Here is a 22,340-nt window from a genome sequence, read left to right on the forward strand (position 1 = left end):
AGCCATTGTGGCTTGTCTGAGGCCCAAGGCCAAAAAGTGTGTGAGGCAGTTCCTGGGATTGGCTGGCTATTGATTGATGTCACCATCCCCCTGACTGATCTCACTAAAAATGGAGCGCCAGACCCGGTCTAGTGGACGGAGCCATGCAAACAGGTTTTTCTGCAAGTAAAGGCTGCACTTTGTTGCGGACCACTTTTGCATTCCCCTGACTTCTCTATCCCTTTTGTATTACAGACGGACGCATCAGACAGGGGGTTGGGGGCTGTGTTGTACCAGGTGGTGGGGGGAGGAGCGCCCCATGGGGTACATTAGCCAAAAGCTCTCGGTAAGAGAGTGTAGGTACAGCATATTAGAAAAGGAGTGTCTGGCCATTAAGTGGGCATTCCTCACCCACCATACCACCTGCTTGGGAGAGCCTTCACCCTCTGTTCGGACCACGCCCCACACCAATGGCTCCACCGATTGAGGATACAAACGCACGGATCACTCGTTGGTATCTGCCGCATCAGCCCCTTAAATTCTAGATGGTCCAGGTGGCAGGTTGGACGGGTCCCCGGCCTGAGTCGGGCAGTGGGGTATGTGGAGGCGGGGGCGTGGCCGAGCGCCATCCTGTGGAGAGTGAGGCTGGCGGAGATTAATGGTGAATGAATTCCACCTGTGCGTAACACCTGTTTTGTGTTTCAGTGAGGAGTGATGGGGCTTATAAGGAGAGGAGACAGCGACAGAGGGGGAGAGAGCCAGCTAGCAAGCTGTTTGTGTGTTGGCTGTTGCCGTTAGACATAAAGCTGCCCTGATTTTGTTTCCTCTTTTTGGATAAGTGATATCCTTATTGGTTTTCTTTACCACTGTTAAGTGGACATTTTGTTTAAATAAACGATCTACCCTGTGTTGGAAACGCTATCTCCCTCTTCCTCATTCCCTGAATCAAAGATCTGGTTACAATGACATCTTTCTTGTGCTCGGATAACGTTTTACCCCCCCCCCCCCCATGCCAAGTTTAGACCTCAAAGAAACATTTGTGTTTGAACTTTTGGTTTTTGACAACTGCTCTCCGCAAAGCAGGAAGCTCCCAGTCAGAAACTTCCAGGAAGTTCCTGTAGTGTGTCTTCTGAGATTGTCCAGCTCAGTCCTGATTTACAAATAGCTGCTGAAGTGAATAAAGCTTTGATATTCTGAAATAATCCACCCTACTCCACTGAGAGCAGGATACTGCTGGATGCATTATAAGAATTTATAGCAGCCTCATCTAACACCATTATGTTTGCTGGCCTCCCTTTTTGTATTGGTGTATTATTGAGCAATGTAGAATGAAAGATGTAAACAATATAACTTCAACTTACACCGAATCCCGACATGTCGATGTCAATATGATCTTCTCCCTCCTTCTGGCCTTTAGGTGCGATCTGGTTGAGCAGGTAGAAATAAGCCCTGGAGTCCTTCAGATTCAAGATAGAGAGAACAGATTTAGTATATTTTTTTCTAAATCCTAACATCTAATATACATTTACGCATTTGGGAGACGCTTTTATCCAAAGTGACTTACAGTGCACTTATTACAGGGACAATCCCCCCGGAGCAACTTGGTGTCTTGCTTTTTTATTAAGTGTTTAATTAAGTGTCTTGCTCAAGGACACAATGGTGGTGGCTGTGGGGATCAAACCAGCAACCTTCTGATTACCAGTTATGTGCTTTAGTCCACTACGCCACCACCACTCCGATCATATACATGGAGAGTGATGCTGCCTTCAAGCCATATTGGCATGATTGTATTTACAAGATGAGCACACATGAACAACACTACGTCAATTAAAAAGTCAAGGCAGAAGATAAATTGTATATTGGTATTAAGTTGTAATTATAAAGGCTGACTGTACAGATTAGTTTGTACACATTTTGTGTATCTTTGATGAAGAAGAATAATAAAGCTTGCCAGAAAATGTTACTCATTTAGCCGGTTTGTGCCATCAGGTTTGTGCACTCACTGCATAGACTCATTTTCTTAATCAATCTCATGGACTTGTTTTCCAGTAAAAATATCCAAACATTCTTAAAACAAGATTCACTCACTTGAAAAGCCAAATCATTTACTCACCTTCATGACATCCCAGATGTGTAGTACTTACTTTCTTCTGCAGAAAAATACTTCAGCTCTGTATGTCGATATAATGCAAGTGAATGGGTGCAACATTCTTGACACTCTAAAAAACACATAAAGGCATCATAAAAGTACTCGATAAGACTCCAGTGTTTTAATCCATGTCTTCAGAAGTGATATGATAGGTTTGGGTGAGAAACAGATAAAAATGTAAGACCTTTTTTTGCAAGGAATTCTCTTCCCTGCCCAGTAGGGGGCGATATGCATGAAGGATGTGAATCACCAAAAACACAAGAAGAAGAAGAATGTGAAAGTTAAAGTGGAGACTAACTGAGTAGGAAAGAGAATTTATAGTAAAAAGAAGTATCATATTACTTCTGAAGTCATGGATTAAACTACTGGAGTCGTATGGATTACTTTTAAGGCAGTTTTACATGGGACATGGTTCTCGGCAGGCTTTGCTTGCAATCTTGCCGCTTATCATTTGTACAGTCGTTTTCCATTCACATGAGAAGCGGTGCGAAATGCGCCAGTAGAAGTGCAATAACACCACAAACTGCTTCAGCTCATATAATGCGTCTATGAGGTGATTACTGTAAATACTGTATTAGTTTTCATGTAAGTGATTGCACTTAAATAAAATGCCGCTTATTTTGTATAAAATGTTTTAGAACTATAATAATTGTAAGAAGCTATTATTTATATTAATGTAAAATTATAATATCAAGGCTAAACAATGTAACTGTAAATATTGGTGGAAAGATAAAATATTTGTATCTTGGGGGTGTGCGTCGCAAGCAGTCGTGCACAACAAAGCAGCAGGTTTCTCGTGAACGAGCTTGGAAAGCGGCGCCGCTTTGACTGCCGCATCCTGCTTCTCTCTCATTGAAAATGAACAGGGAAAGCATGGTGACCACGTTCCTTGTAAAACCGTCATTATGCTGGCTTATGTGATTTTTGGAGCTTTGAAATTTTGGCACCCATTCACTTGCATTATATGGACCAAAAGAGCAGAAATATTCTTTTAAAAATCTTCATTTGAGTTCAGCAGATGAAAGAAAGTCATACACACCTGGGATGGCACAAGGGCACAAATGATGATTTTTGGGTGAACTATCCCTTTAATATATTCTGCAATTTTGCTTTGTCTTGTTTAAATTCCAGTAAAATATCTAAACATCCTTAAAACATTTACTCAAAGATATTCAAAACATTTCAGTGTGATCTTTTTCTAGCGTGCAACCCAACTACATTTCACATCATTGCATTAATTAGACTACTGTGCATCCATTGTGATTTATTTTGTTGTACTATCCCAAAATAAGCTTCCAGAGTAGGTCGGGAATAAAAAAACGTCGTAATGACGACTGTAAAACTCGTGGAACTCTTCAGGAGGACATAAAGGCAGCATAAGATATTTACATACAATTTTAAGAATTTAAGCTTGACACAATATGGAGATACATAAAAAAAAAAAACAAGAAACAAACAACCATGCATGAACTGGAAATGACAGTGGAAATGACAGTGGAAATGACAGTGGGATTTCAGACATCAATAACAACAAAATGGGAACCATCATTTCAGGCAGCATACAGTAACTGATATGGCAGTACATTTGGAAAAATACAATAATAGAGTTTGAAAAGTCTCTTAACTGCAGCACAGTTACAGATGTTTAAATAATTCATTCAAAACAACAGAAGAGCTCAAATTTACTGTGTTTTACAGCATCTGTATCACTGGTTTTATGAGAAGGAATTATATGTTATAAAGAAGTCACGAGAAGAGCGTGACATCACGTAACAGACCATGTCACACTGTAGCCTTCATACCAAATGATCTGTCACATGTTGTACAGCAATGATTTTCAGGTATGCCCAAAGCATTTGAAAGTCAAAGTAACTGCCCTTTGAATCTGGTCTTCTGCCTTTATGGAACATAAATTACAGCTGTTATTTTTGATTCGGTTCATGTCCGTAGCACAAATAATGTGGGACGAGTATACATGCATCAGCAAAAACAGCTATCAACGATGACTGCACAACCTCTGTTGCATTGATTTGCACACATTATTCCAGTAAGAACAGCAGGTTTCTGTACTGTGTCAGCAACATTGAATAATGTTTGGCCTGGACTGTGTTTATAGTTCCAGAGGAGGGGTGGATGGGTTGATAGAGAGAGTCTGAAATGGAAAGAGATCAAATATGGGCTCTGAAAGCTGTACAGCAGATGGATTAAGCCAGTAGTAAGGGCCTATAGATCATTCTACCTTGATTAGTCAAGCCAAGCCATGGCACTGCCAAGCCATGGCACTGCAGAATTCCTTTCAAAACATCATAGCTCTGTTCCAAATTCTGTTGAGCTGCCTACTTCCTATATAGGCAGCTTCCTGACGTCATAAGCGACAGATTTGCTCTGCTCTACATATGCAGCGACTGCACGATGAAGAAACGTTAGGAACATTAATATGGAAACGAAGTCACACTGTCCAAACAAACCCCAATGTTTCAAACATTCTAAGGTCTTTTAAAAGCATGTGGTGAGACGTGCAATCTGTTCTGTATTTTGTGCTGTTTTAAATGCAAGATTGTGGTAGGTCTGAACGTAGGTCTGAAATTAATAACTTTAACGAACAATCTTCAAACAAATCTTCTTCCCAGATAGCAGACGTACGTCACAGAGATGTCTGTTTAAGAACATTTCATCTGGAAAGCACCACATTCTTATTAACATTTTTAAACAACATAAAAAGCCTTACAAACACTCAAAATCATAAACGTCTCCGATTTACAAACACTCAAAATCATAAATGACTCCGATTTACAAACACTCAAAATCATAAACGTCTCCGATTTACCAACATTCAAAATCATAAACGTCTCCGATTTACCAACATTCAAAATCATAAACGTCTCCGATTTACAAACACTCAAAATCATAAATGACTCCGATTTACAAACACTCAAAATCATAAACGTCTCCGATTTACCAACATTCAAAATGATAAACGTCTCCGATTTACCAACATTCAAAATCATAAACGTCTCCGATTTACCAACATTCAAAATGATAAACGTCTCCGATTTACCAACATTCAAAATGATAAACGTCTCCGATTTACCAACATTCAAAATGATAAACGTCTCCGATTTACCAACATTCTAAATGATAAACGTCTCCGATTTACCAACATTCAAAATGATAAACGTCTCCGATTTACCAACATTCTAAATGATAAACGACTCCGATTTACCAGCATTCAAAATCATAAACGTCTCCGATTTACCAACATTCTAAATGATAAACGTCTCCGATTTACCAACATTCTAAATGATAAACGTCTCCGATTTACCAACATTCTAAATGATAAACGTCTCCGATTTACCAACATTCAAAATCATAAACGTCTCCGATTTACCAACATTCTAAATGATAAACGTCTCCGATTTACCAACATTCAAAATGATAAGCGTCTCCGATTTACCAACATTCTAAATGATAAACGTCTCCGATTTACCAACATTCTAAATGATAAACGTCTCCGATTTACCAACATTCTAAATGATAAACGTCTCCGATTTACCAACATTCTAAATGATAAACGACTCCGATTTACCAGCATTCAAAATCATAAACGTCTCCGATTTACCAACATTCTAAATGATAAACGTCTCCGATTTACCAACATTCAAAATCATAAACGTCTCCGATTTACCAACATTCTAAATGATAAACGTCTCCGATTTACCAACATTCTAAATGATAAACGTCTCCGATTTACCAACATTCAAAATCATAAACGTCTCCGATTTACCAACATTCTAAATGATAAACGTCTCCGATTTACCAACATTCAAAATCATAAACGTCTCCGATTTACCAACATTCTAAATGATAAACGTCTCCGATTTACCAACATTCTAAATGATAAACGACTCAGATTTACCAACACTCTAAATGATAAACGTCTCCGATTCACCAGCATTCTAAATGATAAACGTCTCCGATTTACCAACATTCTAAATGATAAACGTCTCCGATTTACCAACATTCTAAATGATAAACGTCTCCGATTTACCAACATTCAAAATCATAAACGTCTCCGATTTACCAACATTCTAAATGATAAACGACTCCGATTTACCAACATTCTAAATGATAAACGTCTCCGATTTACCAACATTCTAAATGATAAACGTCTCCGATTTACCAACATTCTAAATGATAAACGTCTCCGATTTACCAACATTCTAAATGATAAACGACTCCGATTTACCAACATTCTAAATGATAAACGACTCCGATTTACCAGCATTCTAAATGATAAACGTCTCCGATTTACCGTCTCCGATTTACCAACATTCTAAATGATAAACGTCTCCGATTTACCAACATTCTAAATGATAAACGTCTCCGATTTACTAACATTCTAAATGATAAACGACTCCGATTTACCAGCATTCTAAATGATAAACGTCTCCGATTTACCAACATTCTAAATGATAAACGTCTCCGATTTACCAACACTCTAAATGATAAACGTCTCCGATTTACCAACATTCTAAATGATAAACGTCTCCGATTTACCAACATTCTAAATGATAAACGTCTCCGATTTACCAACACTCTAAATGATAAACGTCTCCGATTTACCAACACTCTAAATGATAAACGACTCCGATTTACCAACATTCTAAATGATAAACGTCTCCGATTTACCAACATTCTAAATGATAAACGTCTCCGATTTACCAACACTCTAAATGATAAACGTCTCCGATTTACCAACATTCTAAATGATAAACGTCTCCGATTTACCAACACTCTAAATGATAAACGACTCCGATTTACCAGCATTCTAAATGATAAACGTCTCCGATTTACCAGCATTCTAAATGATAAACGACTCCGATTTACCAACATTCTAAATGATAAACGTCTCCGATTTACCAACACTCTAAATGATAAACGTCTCCGATTTACCAGCATTCAAAATCATAAACGTCTCCGATTTACCAACATTCTAAATGATAAACGACTCCGATTTACCAACACTCTAAATGATAAACGTCTCCGATTTACCAGCATTCAAAATCATAAACGTCTCCGATTTACCAACATTCTAAATGATAAACGATCTCCGATTTACCAACACTCTAAATGATAAACGACTCCGATTTACCAACATTCTAAATGATAAACGTCTCCGATTTACCAACATTCTAAATGATAAACGTCTCCGATTTACCAACACTCTAAATGATAAACGACTCCGATTTACCAACATTCTAAATGATAAACGTCTCCGATTTACCAACATTCTAAATGATAAACGTCTCCGATTTACCAACACTCTAAATGATAAACGTCTCCGATTTACCAACACTCTAAATCATAAACGTCTCCGATTTACCAACACTCTAAATCATAAACGTCTCCGATTTAGAAACAAAACAAAATGAAAAAAAAAAGAAAAAATCCTATTCATTTTATATCTGCTCATGTAACCCTGGCTGAAGACATGGTATCTGCTTTCATACTTAGTAAATGAATGTGACAAGGCAAGCCCACACTTTATCTGGTCTTTGGCCAGTTCTCATGTTTAATATCCACCAGAAAAATTCTGTTTGAAGAGAATGTGGATCTGATACCTCATCATCAGAAGAGCGCAGTAAACGGACACATCCAAACTGACCTTAACATCATGACTGAAGTTGTTGATCTTGCTCCAGCCGGCATTGTCCAGGTGGAAGTTGGCCCATCGGAGCAGCAGTTCCTCTGGGGAGAGTTTCATCAGATCCTCTAGAGACTCTCCATCCCTCAACAAAGCCACCAGAGCTTTTGTCAGAGACAAGACACACAGTGATATCATCACCTTACATTCATCATGAGATTAAAGACTCCATGTAATCAATATTTTGTTTATTTTTGTATATTTTAGTTAATATCTGTATGCTTTGAGGTCATCTATATGCTGGTGTAGTTGTCCAAATGTATCTTTTAAAGAAGTGTTTGAGGACAGACATTAAAGTCCTCAAATTCAGTTTGGAAGCAAATAAACGGTTCGGTGCAGTAAATGAGGTCAGGTTTAAAAGCTCAAGTATGCTATAATGGTCAGTTCTGTCAGTGGGCGTTAATAATTCTCTATCAAGGAGAGGCTAAATCGGTTTGTCAGGATTCCTGGATGTTGACATCACTTGTGGCACTGTTTGGATGTGTTTGCATCCACGACACATACCCTCATTTTTGCTCAGCTCAATGTCAGCTAGCAGACCGATCTTGATGATCTGCCACAGAAGTCCCAGCACCAGATGAGGTTTCCCTTCCCGCAGGTCCAGAGCCCCGATGTTTACCACATGACAGCCGATGGCAGAAGCTGAGTTAAGAGCCAGGTTTAAATTTTCCTGCAAGACAGAAGCCATGATCACTCCGATATACTTACACAAACAGCAATCAAGCCATGCAAGAGATACAAAGAGGTATTTTAAATAATAAACTTATTTTAAAGAATCACACACATTTAATTGACACTATGACTGCTAAGACAGATGAATAACACGGAAATATGCCCAGGCAATATTTAATTTCACAATAAAAAAAAGCACTTACTTATTATAAAGACAATGAATATATTACTGAATATTAAATATGTATTAAGAAAAAATTAAGATGATTTGCATAGCAGTATTGATTTTGTGACAATTAAGCACATTTTCCTAATACATTATCATTATCGTATTCTGTCCAAACATTTTACATTTTCTTTTTTTTTTTGTAATTCTCATGATCTTATCAAATACAAATTTAAAACACACACACACACACACACACACACACACACACACACACACACACACAACTATTCTAATATTATTATTATTATTTATTTTTGTATTATTATTTGTAATTTATTTTTACCCTCTATATCATCATTATCATAAAAAAGTTTTTTTGTGAAAAAGTTTTAATTTAGCATTTTATTTGTAATTCTCATTTAAATCAATAATGATTCTCATTTGATTCTCTATTACTAAAATACATTATTTGTCACAGAACAACATGTAATACCATAAATACTACATTTACAAAGAACACACACACTGTATATAGTTTATAGTATAAATATAAAACGTATTTATTTTATATTTAAATATATATACTGTATACATGTATATTTACTAATTTAAACAATATATAGATGTATACACACACACCGATCAGCCACAACATTAAAACCACCTGCCTAATATTGTGTAGGTCCCCCTCGTGCAGCTAAAACAGCGCCAACACACATCTCAGAATTGCATCCAGAGATTATATTTTTCTCAACACAATTGTACAGAGCGGTTATCTGAGTTACTGCAGACTTTGTCAGTTCAAACCATTCTGGCCATTCTCTGTTGACCTCTCTCATCAACAAGGTGTTTCCATCCAAAGAACTGTCGCTCACTGGATGTTTTTTGTTTTTGGAACCATTCAGAGTAAATTCTAGAGACTGTTGTGTATGAAAATCCCAGGAGATCAGCAGTTACAGAAATACTCAAACCAGCCCATCTAGCACCAACAATCATGCCACGGATGAAATCACTGAGACCACATTTTCTCCATTCTGATGGTTGATGTGAATATAACTGAATCTCCTGACCCGTATATGCATGATTTTATGCACTGCAGTGCTGCCACACGATTGGCTGATTAGATAATTGCATGGATGAGTATTTCTGTAACTGCTGATCTCCTGGGATTTGCAGGGGCCTACACAGTATTAGGCAGGTAGTTTTAATGTTGTCAAAAGTTTGGAATAATAAAGATTTTGTTGTTTCGGAAGGAAATTGGTTCTTTAATTCACCAAAGTGGCATTTAACTGATTGCAAAGTATAGTCAGGACATTACTGATGTAAAAAACTGCTGCATCACTATTTGAAAAAAGTCATTTTTGATCACATGTAGACAGGCCCCATTTCCAGCAGCCATCCCTCCAACACCTTATCCTTGAGTAATCATGCTAAATTGGTACTAGAAAATCACTTGCCATTATATCAAACACAGCTGAAAGCTATTTGGTTCGTTAAATGAATATTAACATTGTTTTTGTGTTTGTTTTTGAGTTGCTACTGTATGCAATAACATGTCTTAAGATCAATATTAGGTCAAAAATGGCAACAAAAAAAAAAAAACAGCTTTCTCTAGAAACTCATCAGTCAATCATTGTTTTGAGGAACGAAGCCTTTACAATGCTTGAAATTGCCAAAAACGGAAGATTTCATACAAAGGTTTACACTACAGTCTTCAAATACAAAGTACAACTGACTCTAACAAGGACAGAAAGAGATGTGGAAGACCAGATGTGCAACTAAACAAGAGGATAAGTACATCAGAGTCTGTAGTTTGAGAAATAGACGCCTCACATGTCCTCCGCTGACAGCTTCATTGAATTCTACCCGCTCAACACCAGTTTCATGTACAACAGTATAGAGAAGACTCAGGAGATCTTATGGGAAGAATTGCAAAGAAAAAGACACTTTTGTAACAGAAAAACAAAAAGAAAAGGTTCGAGTGGGCAAAGAAACACAGACATTGGACAACAGATAATTGGAAAAGAGTGTTACGGATCTTAACCCCATTGAGCATTTGTGGGATCAGTTAGACTGTAATGTGCGTGAGAAGTGCCCGACATGACAGACACATCTATGGCAAGTGCTACAGGATGTGTGGGGTGAAAGGTCACCGGAGTATCTGGACAAACTGCTAGAATGCCAAGAATCTGCACGCTGTCATTGCTGCACATGGAGGATTTTTGGATGAGAACTCTTTGAAGTAGTTTAGTTTTTTTTCTTCAAGTTGTAATAGTAATTTTTCACGTCATTAATGTCCTGACTATACATAGTGATCAGTTGAATGCCGCTTTGGTGAATAAAAGTATGAATTTCTTTCAATAAGAGCAAAATCTGCACATTATTCCAAACCTTTGGCTGCAAGCGTGAATATAAATATATATACACACACTCACCTAAAGGATTATTAGGAACACCTGTTCAATTTCTCATTAATGCAATTATCTAATCAACCAATCACATGGCAGTTGCTTCAATGCATTTAGGGGTGTGGTCCTGGTCAAGACAATCTCCTGAACTCCAAACTGAATGTCAGAATGGGAAAGAAAGGTGATTTAAGCAATTTTGAGCGTGGCATGGTTGTTGGTGCCAGACGGGCCGGTCTGAGTATTTCACAATCTGCTCAGTTACTGGGATTTTCACGCACAACCATTTCTAGGGTTTACAAAGAATGGTGTGAAAAGGGAAAAACATCCAGTATGCGGCAGTCCTGTGGGCGAAAATGCCTTGTTGATTCTAGAGGTCAGAGGAGAATGGGCCGACTGATTCAAGCTGATAGAAAAGCAACTTTGCCTGAAATAACCACTCCTTACAACCGAGGTATGCAGCAAAGCATTTGTGAAGCCACAACACGCACAACCTTGAGGCGGATGGGCTACAACAGCAGAAGACCCCACCGGGTACCACTCATCTCCACTACAAATAGGAAAAAGAGGCTACAATTTGCAAGAGCTCACCAAAATTGGACAGTTGAAGACTGGAAAAATGTTGCCTGGTCTGATGAGTCTCGATTTCTGTTGAGACATTCAGATGGTAGAGTCAGAATTTGGCGTAAACAGAATGAGAACATGGATCCATCATGCCTTGTTACCACTGTGCAGGCTGGTGGTGGTGGTGTAATGGTGTGGGGGATGTTTTCTTGGCACACTTTAGGCCCCTTAGTGCCAATTGGGCATCGTTTAAATGCCACGGCCTACCTGAGCATTGTTTCTGACCATGTCCATCCCTTTATGGCCACCATGTACCCATCCTCTGATGGCTACTTCCAGCAGGATAATGCACCATGTCACAAAGCTCAAATCATTTCAAATTGGTTTCTTGAACATGACAATGAGTTCACTGTACTAAAACGGCCCCCACAGTCACCAGATCTCAACCCAATAGAGCATCTTTGGGATGTGGTGGAACGGGAGCTTCGTGCCCTGGATGTGCATCCCACAAATCTCCATCAACAGCAAGATGCTATCCTATCAATATGGGCCAACATTTCTAAAGAATGCTTTCAGCACCTTGTTGAATCAATGCCACGTAGAATTAAGGAAGTTCTGAAGGTGAAAGGGGGTCAAACACAGTATTAGTATGGTGTTCCTAATAATCCTTTAGGTGAGTGTATATAAGTGTGTATATATACACACACACACACACACACACACACACACACACACACACACACACACACACACACACACACACACACACACACACACACACACACACACACACACAGTACCTATAGTTTAGATTTTTATATAATAGTTACATAAATAATAATAACAAATATAAATATTTTATATTGTTTATTTATTATTTTTATTTTTGCACAGTAATGAGTATTTGTGGCAAGATGTTCTTAACTGCCAAGAAAATTAAAAAACAATGTGAAAAAAATAAAAACATAGTGGTCCTAGAAATAGACTTCACTGTCTTTATGCACGAAATGATTTGTTTGTTTGTTTGCTTGCTTTTAATTTTGGGGTGAAATCTGATTCAGACATGTTCTAACACTGTTATAAACATAAAGCTGAAAACTATTTTTATTTTTGCTTCTATATTTCAATAAAAGTTTACATGAATGAAAGAGCAATGGTCTGAATTTCCTTACAATCTAAACTGACACTGCTGTGTTTGGATCATAAAGATGAGACCAAATGAAAATCAAACCTGTGTTGTGAAGGGGGTTAATTTCTTCTTGTTGATCGTCCTCTCGTCAATAGTATCAGGCACTGACAAGTTGATCATTTTACTAACAGAACACAAAGAAAAAATGCATCTGGGAGGATTCTTACATGACAAACAACAATTAAAACACAGACGAGCCATTTATTTCAACTCACCAGAGCACAATCCCGTCACACACAGCTTTGAAGATGGCGGTGGTGTCGGGGTTCATGGGCACTACATGTTTACAGTCAGGGTCGTGTTCGAGCGCGCTGTTGATCCAGTTCACGAAGGCAAATCTTTCCTCCTCTAGACGAAAACAGAAAACACAGTGACACACAGTAAACACTAACAAAAAAGTGCCAAAATGTGTTTTATTAACATGGTACCTTTACCGGTTTTTGGTAATTCCAAAAGTACTTTTTTGTACACTAATTTACTAACCAACAAACTAACAGTAGTCTTTTTTGAATGTTTTTTTTTACCGGAGAATGAGTGCTGTGTGCCCGTGCTGGACAGCTCAGAGGTGCCGCCGATAGCCAGGATGCCCTCTTTCCTGTTAATGGCCTTCCTGAAGCTCTTGGCGATGTCACTGCTCTTTAACTCATGGAAGATCTGTGGAGACACACAGGACAGCAGAGTGATTCAGAGATCCTGGTTAAAATAACACCACTGTGACCATGATATTGATTATAAAATTGATAGTTGCGCTCAGGGATGCTGAAAACACACATATAGTAACACAGCTTTGACATTTGATTAAAACCTTTTCATCCAAAAACGGCTCCGTAACATTGCGCAATTCTGCCCCATTCTTAGCACCAAAGAAGCAGAAACTCTTGTTCACGGCTTTATTAATTCCAGACTTGACAATTGTAATGCCCTCTTTTCCGGCCTTCCGACTAAAACAATAAACAAACTGCAATACATCCAGAATTCAGCAGCTAGCGTTCTCACCTACTCAAAGAAATCCTCTTACATCACTGCTGTACTGCATTTTAATGATCTGCATTATGACTTTTATAATATATATTTTATTTTTATAATGATTTAAATAACTATTTATAATTATTTATTGATTATGCACTGAATTTGCTTTCTCGGCAAACATTTCTACATGCAATTAATTTGATTAATTAATTAATTCGACATATACAGGGAAAACATTTATATTTTTGCTAATTAAGCAGGATCCGAGCACATTCAAATCAAAATGTTTTTTACCTCTAAATCCTTGCGTCAAATCCTACAAAATGTATATCCCAGTTAAATTTCATTTTATAAAATGTTTCTGCCATTCTAATTTACTGCAAATCCTACTTTTCCGAACTCCTCCTAGGGCGTTAATCAGATCTTCACCAATCTTGGCCCAGGTCAGCGCTAGACCATGCAGGCAAAACGTTATCAAAAGAACTTTGATCCATTCAATTTTCTAGAAGATACCATCTGATATATTTGACTAATGTGGCCCATTATGACTAATATTCCTGTATCTTGTGTGCACAAATGCCAAACTTCACAAAACTTTGTAAATATGGAAAACAAGACATTCTGAGGAATCATATGAAATTTCATGAATTTATGATCCATCCATCCATCCATCTTCAACCGCTTATCCGAAGTCGGGTCGCGGGGGCAGCAGCTCCAGCAGGGGGCCCCAAACTTCCCCACCCTGAGCCACATTAACTAGCTCTGACTGGGTGCCCCGAGGCGTTCCCAGGCCAGTGTGGAGATGTAATTTCTCCACCTTGTTCTGGGTCTTCCCTGTGGCCTCCACCCAGCTGGACGTTCCATGAAACATACCCATGGGGCATCCTTACCAGATGCCCAAACCACCTCAACTGACTCCTTTCGACACAAAGGAGCAGCGGCTCTACTCCGAGCTCCTCACGGATGACTGAGCTCCTCACCCTATCTCTAAGGGAGAAGCCCATCACCCTTCAGAGGAAGCCCATTTCGGCCGCTTGTACTCGCGACATAGTTCTTTCGGTTATGACCATAGGTGAGGGTAGGTATGAAAATTGACCGGTAGACCGAGAGCTTTGCCTTCCGGCTAAGCCCTCTTTTCATGACAATGGTGCGATAGAGCGAGTGCAACACCGCCCCCGCTACCCCGATTCTCCGGCCAACCTCCCGCTCCATTGTCCCCTCACTCGTGAACAAGACCCCGAGGTACTTGAACTCCTTCACTTCGGGCAATACTTCCTTCCCTACCCGGAGTACGCACTCCATTGGTTTCCTGCTGAGAACCATGGCCTCAGATTTAGAAGTGCTAAGCCTCATCCCAGCCGCTTCACACTCGACTGCCAAGCGATCCATTGAGAGCTGAAGGTCATGGAACGACGATGACATGAAGACCACATTATCTGCAAAAAGCAGCGAAGAGATCCCCAGCCTACCTAACCGCAAACCTTCCCCCCTCCCCGAGAGTGATTTATTTGGATCAGAATGTCCTAGAGAAATTACAATTGGCTTGATTAACTTGGATGAGCAATCATTCTTAAAGTATCATCATGGAAACTACTTAGCCATGCCCTAGCAACAATTTAGAGCACCCTAGCAACCAAACCCCATTGACTTCCATTCAAAATGCTTAGATGGGGATCTCAGGATCAGAATGTTGTTGAGACTTCTGGTTTCATTCATTTGACTCAGGGTAGCAAGGAGCCTTTTGAGTAACACCTTGGTGACTGACTAGCAACCAGAAGGGGTTACCCTAGCAACCATGTAACAAATCATATATCTCTGCACCAGAACATTTTAGAGACATCCGGTTTCATTCATTTGTCTCAGGGTAGCAAGGAGAATTTTGAGTATCACCTTGGTAACTGCCTAGCAACCATATGGGGTTACCCTAGCAACCAAGTAACAAATAACAAATCTCTGAACCAGAACATCATAGCAACCTCTTTCATTATTTCGACTCAGGGTAGCAAGGAGAATTTTGAGTATCACCTTGGTAACTGCCTAGCATCCAGATGGGGTTACCCTAACAATCAAATAAAATAAAAAAAAAATCACATATTTCTGCACCAGAACATAGTAGACTTCCGGTTTTGTTCATTTGACTTGGACAAAACAAATAAATCAAACAAAAATCACATTTTGGGCCATAACTCTTGAATGATTTTGCTACAGAAGATATGGATTCAACCAATGGAGTAGTATGGATACATTTTATGATTCCTTTATGTGCGTTTTACATCTTAAAAATTTTGGTACACAATTTTCAGCAAATTTAGGTTAGGGAGGATCTATTCTGTCAATTTGTATATTTGGCATCCACTGGATAATTTCTGTCAATTCTGGTTATACTGTTTATTTCTTTACATGTGCTTGGACCCCGATGATTGCAGCTTGCGGCTATATTTTTAAATATTATATTTTAAGTTAGTTTTATAATTTCAAACCAAAAATTTCTTTTTGAGAAATGTTTTGATTGAAAAATATACTAAATTTATTCAAAATAAATGCCATTTCGTTTGATATTTTGTTATATAATGCAATGATTTCAAACACTTTTCAAGTGTGGCTTAAGTGTACAAATACTTTTTGAGGTCCCTTTATAATTATGGACTACAAAGGAAATTACTAAATTAATAATTAATTGCTATAAAGGCCATCTGGATTGAGAACTTAAACTATGATCTCATTTCATTCTACTCCATATTGTCCATGTTTGTCATCTCATTTCATTCTACTCCATATTGTCCATGTTTGTCAAACGTTTATCTGTTTATCCTTAAGCTACGGCTGAATCTGCAAATCAAGGATCTAAAGCTGTAAATGACACATTCTGAAAATGTCATTTTAATTCCATCACGTATCGTTCTTACATTCATGGCTAACTCATTAACAAATGAATCACAACAAATTTCACTTACTCCAACTTAAAGAGTCATAACATGTGTTTTACTGTTTAAAATCTTGTGTATGTTCAGCACAAATTCAGAAAAGTAAATGTGACATACTTTGTTTTTTTTAATTAAAATGCCATTTGAATTGCAAATTAAATCAATAAACCCAACAAAGCTTTGACTCACTGGATACATTTTAATATCCAAAGCACAGCCATGAAAAATGGGTTATGTACTTTTGCTTCTAGCTAGGCTTTGTAGTTAGGAATTAGCCTAAATGTTGATATAATATGCATTCATCTGGCATTTGTCTGATTTTATATAAATCATTGGAATGTAAATTATCAGCATAACAACTTTGCACTTGAGCTGGCATGAACAAAACCTAAAGGATGATTTGAGAAAGAGCATTGTGTGCTTTAATGAACACAAAGAAATCCAACCTTTACAAAGGAGTTTATGGCCAGTGTCACTAATTTGCTTACATTTGATTAGTGACCTAGAAATAGTACAAAATCTTAACCCTTGTGCATCAAGAAAAAAAAGCTACGAGGTCCTTCGAGGACAAAAATGTCCACGTCAAAAAACTGCCATAATAATAATATTAAATATTAAGGTTATTTTCCACATTAAATTAGTTTATTATTTTAACCAACATCAGTCCTGATCATAACTACTAAAAATGCATTCATTTTCAGAATTGTAACCCTTCAAATGCCAATTTGTTTATATAATGCCACACACACACACACACACACAAACACACAACTCAATACACACATACAAAACACACTCTGACAACCATACCAACACAATTTTACCTGCATCATTTATTCAATTGGCAAGTAGTGCTCTATAATACAGCAAACAGAAAATAGGAAAAAAGTATGTATTTGCTCCATAGGCTAAACATGAGAAAAATGGCGCCATATGGTGGAAAATATTAAAAAAATATATATGCAAAAATATGCTCCGAAATGAAAACATAATATGATATAATTCATGATTTTATGCTTTAATGGCACTGGGATCAAATATTGCATTTATAATGGGGACATTGTGTCCTTTAGGTAACTATTTTGTGTACAGAGTGTATTATACTTTGGCAAAATGTATGCCATTGGCATCAATACAGCCAAAATGATCGAAAACACAAAAATGTCCCGAAGGTCGCACAAGGGTTAAAGATTTCTTATTCATTGCATTTCATAATATTTCTTTGTTTTGAATGCTTCAAAGTAGTTCATTTCTAGGTTTGAATTAGATTTTTAATGTGGTGTAAGACTTGTGGATCTAATTATATGTGGATATTAAGAAATGAATGTATGTGTTTGGTGTCCATAATGAACAAAACAGATTGTTTATGGATGCTGTGAGAATGAAGACACTTACAGACACAAACTCATCAAAGCTGATCTTATTGTCCTTGTCTTTGTCCCCGTCTTCCATGAGTTTCTGGATGATCTCTCGCACTTTGTACCCCGGCAGGGGCAGATTGGCCTCTTTGAACAGGTCGTGGAGCTCGTAGTCGGAGATGAAACCATTGCCATTCAAATCTATAAAGAGACAGCAAATTTATGGTGAGCTTTGATGTTGACGTTGTGCAAGCGCGTTGTCATGTAGCAAGTAAAAAACACTTTTACAACATTTCACAATGTTGCATTATAGTTGCAGTTAGGTTGGTTTGCAGTACAATGTCCGAAAAGTCTAAGAAACCTACGTATTTACATTTCAAAATTAAAAAGGACTATAAAATCGCAAATACATTTCAATTTTATACAACCAAAATAAAACATTTTGGAAATGATGTGAAAATACCTAATGGGTAGGTTCTTTAATTAGCCTCAGAAGCTATTTAGTACCTTTCTACCATACTACCAACAAATCCAGACCAAACTGCCAAATGTTTATGTAATGTTTTGTTCTGGTTTTCAAATACCGTAATCTCAACATTTAAATCACCCTTTAAAAAGTAAGAAAATAGGTTTATTTCTACAGTACATCACACCCCCTCCCCAACACCCCATTTGAGAACCACTGTTCAAGAGTCTCCTTTTACAGCCATTCAAAACCAGAAATTAAACGAGACATTTGAGAAGACAATGTGCTAAACCTTATTGGTAGCTCTGAAAAAGTAATGTAGGCTTTTACACCAATGCAAAGAAAACAATCTGTAGAAAGCATTAGATATGTAAATTAAAGCAGAAAAATACCTTCACAAGTCAATGTTGTGATTAGAGTCACCCAAACAGGTTGGACAAGAAAAGGACTCACCGACTTTCCCGAAGGCCTCGCGCAATTCCTCCAGCTCATCTGTGGATATCGTCCCTGCCATCTCTCCGGAAAAAACCTGAAGTGCTCACTCAAATGACGTGACGAATTCTGCAGAGCAAAAGACAAGTATCATTCAATAACATCGCCCTATCATGACTACAATGATTCCTGTTATGATGTTGTTGTGTGGTTTTCCAAGTTGTTGTAAATGCTCACTGGTGCCTCTCTTCTGAGCAACAAACCTGGCAGTGGGATTTTACAGTAAGATGATAACCCATGCAAATGACATGCAAACATCTATCAAGCATGCAAGGGCATCAGTCGACTATATTTGGGCAAAACATATGTTCGAGAGGGCGTGTCCAAGCTAGTCCTTTTGAATGCAATGCCACCAGGAAGAAAGTAACTCAATGACATGATTGTTTGCAATGACAAATACTTTTGTTCGAATCTATTATAAGGCCGGTACACACTTTACAGCTTGATGTAAATCAAGGCTAGCTAAAGCCTGGCAAAAGTTCAACCAAAACAATAAGCACATAAAACAACAACTAGAGTCACAAATGCAGTTATAACATTGAAGATGGTAGTTGACAATAAAAAAAAAAAGTGAACTGATTTAATGGACAAAACAAATAACTTTTTGATCAACTAAAGTGAAGAGGCCAATCCACAGCCAAATGTAAGTTAAGAAGCATTTCTTTAGAAAATTAGCATGTTGATTTATCATTATGATCATTAACAGCAACAGACTGATTTAGTTTAACTGTAAAAGTTAACCAAACAATTATTTAAGCATCTGCATTGACCTCACCACCCAAACACACACAGAAAATGCATTACAGCCAAGGCAAATATTAGTCCAGGATATCACTTATGCAACAGCTGATATAGCCTACTCAGAAATACATATCTTAATGCAGTAATATGGCACATCAATGTGTCAGTGTGTTATTAAGAGATATGAACATCCTTTGCTGACATAACTTTTTGAAACGAGACTGTACCCACAGCAACTGAACTGAGAACAGATTCACAGTGTCACCATTAATCATGTCCAACTGTCCAAACTGACCTGAGATCTGCTCATAAAAAGGCAGTGAACACAGCACCACAGCACTCTAGGCTGACCGAGACTAACTTCCTGTTAGCCACTACTATTCAAGAGCTCATGGTGATTCAGGACACACCCACAGTGCAAGTCAACATCTCCATTCACAAAGCCGTTACCCTGCCTTGTGTTTTATTCAGCACTTTGTTACATCATTCAGTGATGCCAGACATCCTACCACATCCCGATGGGACAAGATGGAGTTATTGCCTCTGAATGTTCTGAAACCTGACAAAACTGTGAGAATGACATCTTGCCAATGTTATATAAAGGTTGAAACATTTAGCACATAAATAACACTTAAAGATACAGCTAGATGAAGGCTTTTGGCCAATTTTGTTTCAAGGTCCACATTTGAAGTCATCCCATAGCTATTTGGAAGGTGAAAACAGAAATTGCAGAGGAAATTTAAGGGCAAAGACAAAACATAAACGGGCCTAATATCTACCCTTGTGGCACCCCTATCACTGAGACATTCCTGAGAGCCACATGCCTTCAATAAATCACCCCTTTCTTCACAAATCAAATAAGCCGAGCATGTTCCAAGAATGATCCCGACAAAGCACTTAAGCTTCTACAAAAGTTGCAGATGGACAGCCGAATTTGACAAAGGTTGTTTACATCCCAAATGACTGAAGAGTGCTGAGAGCTCTGGGACTGAGTCCTGCACAAATCTAAGCAACAGGAGAATCTTGTCTAGTCTTGGAAGGTGAAAACAGAAACTGCAGTGGAAATTTAAGGGAAAAGACAAAACATAAACGGGCCTAATATCTACCCTTGTGGCACCCCTATCACTGAGACAATCTTGAGAGCCACATGCCTTCAATAAATCACCCCTTTCTTCACAAATCAAATAAGCCGAGCATGTTCCAAGAATGATCTCGACAAAGCACTTAAGCTTCTACAAAAGTTGTGAATGGACAGTCAAACTTGACTAAGTCATGCACAAATCCAAGCAACAGGAGAATCTAGTCTAGTCACGAGTTTTCAGCATCTCTTGAGGACTGAAAATGGTGCATGAGTGATTTTCTCGTAACGTATTTAAATTCATTATGCAACAGTCACAAAATTCCAGTTTTTAGGGTTTCAGCTTTAAAAGAGTAGGCTGACCATGTGCTTTCTCATATAAAACAGATTTACAAGCCTAAAAAACAAATTTTGAAATCTGAGTTTACGCAAACCTCCTTTTACCTCCAGAACTGCTTCCTGCACTCCAATGCAACAAATGTGGACTGAACGCAACTGAGCGTTTTTATAGATTCTGCTGCTGCAGTTAGCAGACCAACCAAGAAGAGACTGAGACAAATAGAGAGCTTTTTCCCAGTGAACGATATTAATGAGACAATGTGTGACATAGAGAGATACCAGAAGACACAAAACAGATAATCGGATCCAACCTGTGCTGAGAACGGGGCTGTGTGCAGCAGCAGTCGCAACAGAAGAGGCAGTCCTTGCACCTCACCCTTCAAAGCTAATCTGAAACACCAGCATTCCTGTCTGCCTCACAAAGCTTCCTCCCAGGCTATGGGAATAGTGGATGCCGTATCTGATTGAGGGAGGGGGTAGTGGCAAGTGCAGACAGAGATAGAGAGAGAGGGGGAGGGGAAAGCATGAGTGTTTTCCTTAACTACCAACGTTGCTGTCCCAGATGTCCAGAGTAGTGCAATAAAGTTGCAAGAGAGAAAAGGGTTGGGGATAAGAATATGCATCTCTCAAAACAATATACCAACAAACAATACCTACCAAATCCTAAATTTACAGTTACAGTTTATAGTTATGCATCTGGCAGACGCTTTTATCCAAAGCAACTTACAGTGCACTTATTACAGGGACAATCCCCCTGGAGCAACCTGGAGTTAAGTGCCTTGCTCAAGGACACAATGGTGGTGGCTGTGGGGATCGAACCAGCGACTGAATAACTAAATAACACAAGCAATGTCCTGTTGCTTTAAAAAGTCAAGACTTGGAGAGGAAAAATAACATTGTGGACAGGCAAACATATGCTGAATCACTTGGAAACATGTGCTGCGCATGTAATATCCTTGCATGTTTACGCAGAATGAAAGTTCAAACAAACAGATTGCGTTTTATATAGCTTTAAAAAAATAAGGTCAGTGTAAAAACTGCAGCCGTTAGGCTTTAAAAATAAATAAAACATTATCTAATATCCACCCAATTTATTATCAAAGGGTAGTTGACGCATTACATGTCAATCAGCTTATTTTATT

At 38.3% G+C, this 22,340-nt stretch overlaps 1 protein-coding gene across 1 annotated transcript in view; it reads right to left on the minus strand.

Annotated features, from left to right (window-relative positions):
- Positions 1-21,640, minus strand: part of LOC127663404 (plastin-3-like) — a 35,504-nt gene extending 13,864 nt beyond the window's left edge. The window contains exons 1-9 of the mRNA XM_052154980.1: positions 21,510-21,640; positions 19,002-19,109; positions 18,120-18,283; positions 13,356-13,485; positions 13,047-13,179; positions 12,874-12,955; positions 8,337-8,502; positions 7,794-7,936; positions 1,341-1,436 (exon numbers count right to left, since the gene is read on the minus strand). Coding sequence (XP_052010940.1) covers positions 1,341-1,436; positions 7,794-7,936; positions 8,337-8,502; positions 12,874-12,955; positions 13,047-13,179; positions 13,356-13,485; positions 18,120-18,283; positions 19,002-19,062 — 975 coding nt within the window. The 5' untranslated portion in view covers positions 19,063-19,109; positions 21,510-21,640. The remainder of the gene's footprint in view (positions 1-1,340; positions 1,437-7,793; positions 7,937-8,336; positions 8,503-12,873; positions 12,956-13,046; positions 13,180-13,355; positions 13,486-18,119; positions 18,284-19,001; positions 19,110-21,509) is intronic.
- Between the last annotated feature and the right edge of the window lie 700 nt (positions 21,641-22,340).

The sequence above is a fragment of the Xyrauchen texanus genome, chromosome 23, assembly GCF_025860055.1.
Source record: "Xyrauchen texanus isolate HMW12.3.18 chromosome 23, RBS_HiC_50CHRs, whole genome shotgun sequence".
Classification (NCBI taxonomy): Eukaryota; Metazoa; Chordata; class Actinopteri; order Cypriniformes; family Catostomidae; genus Xyrauchen; species Xyrauchen texanus.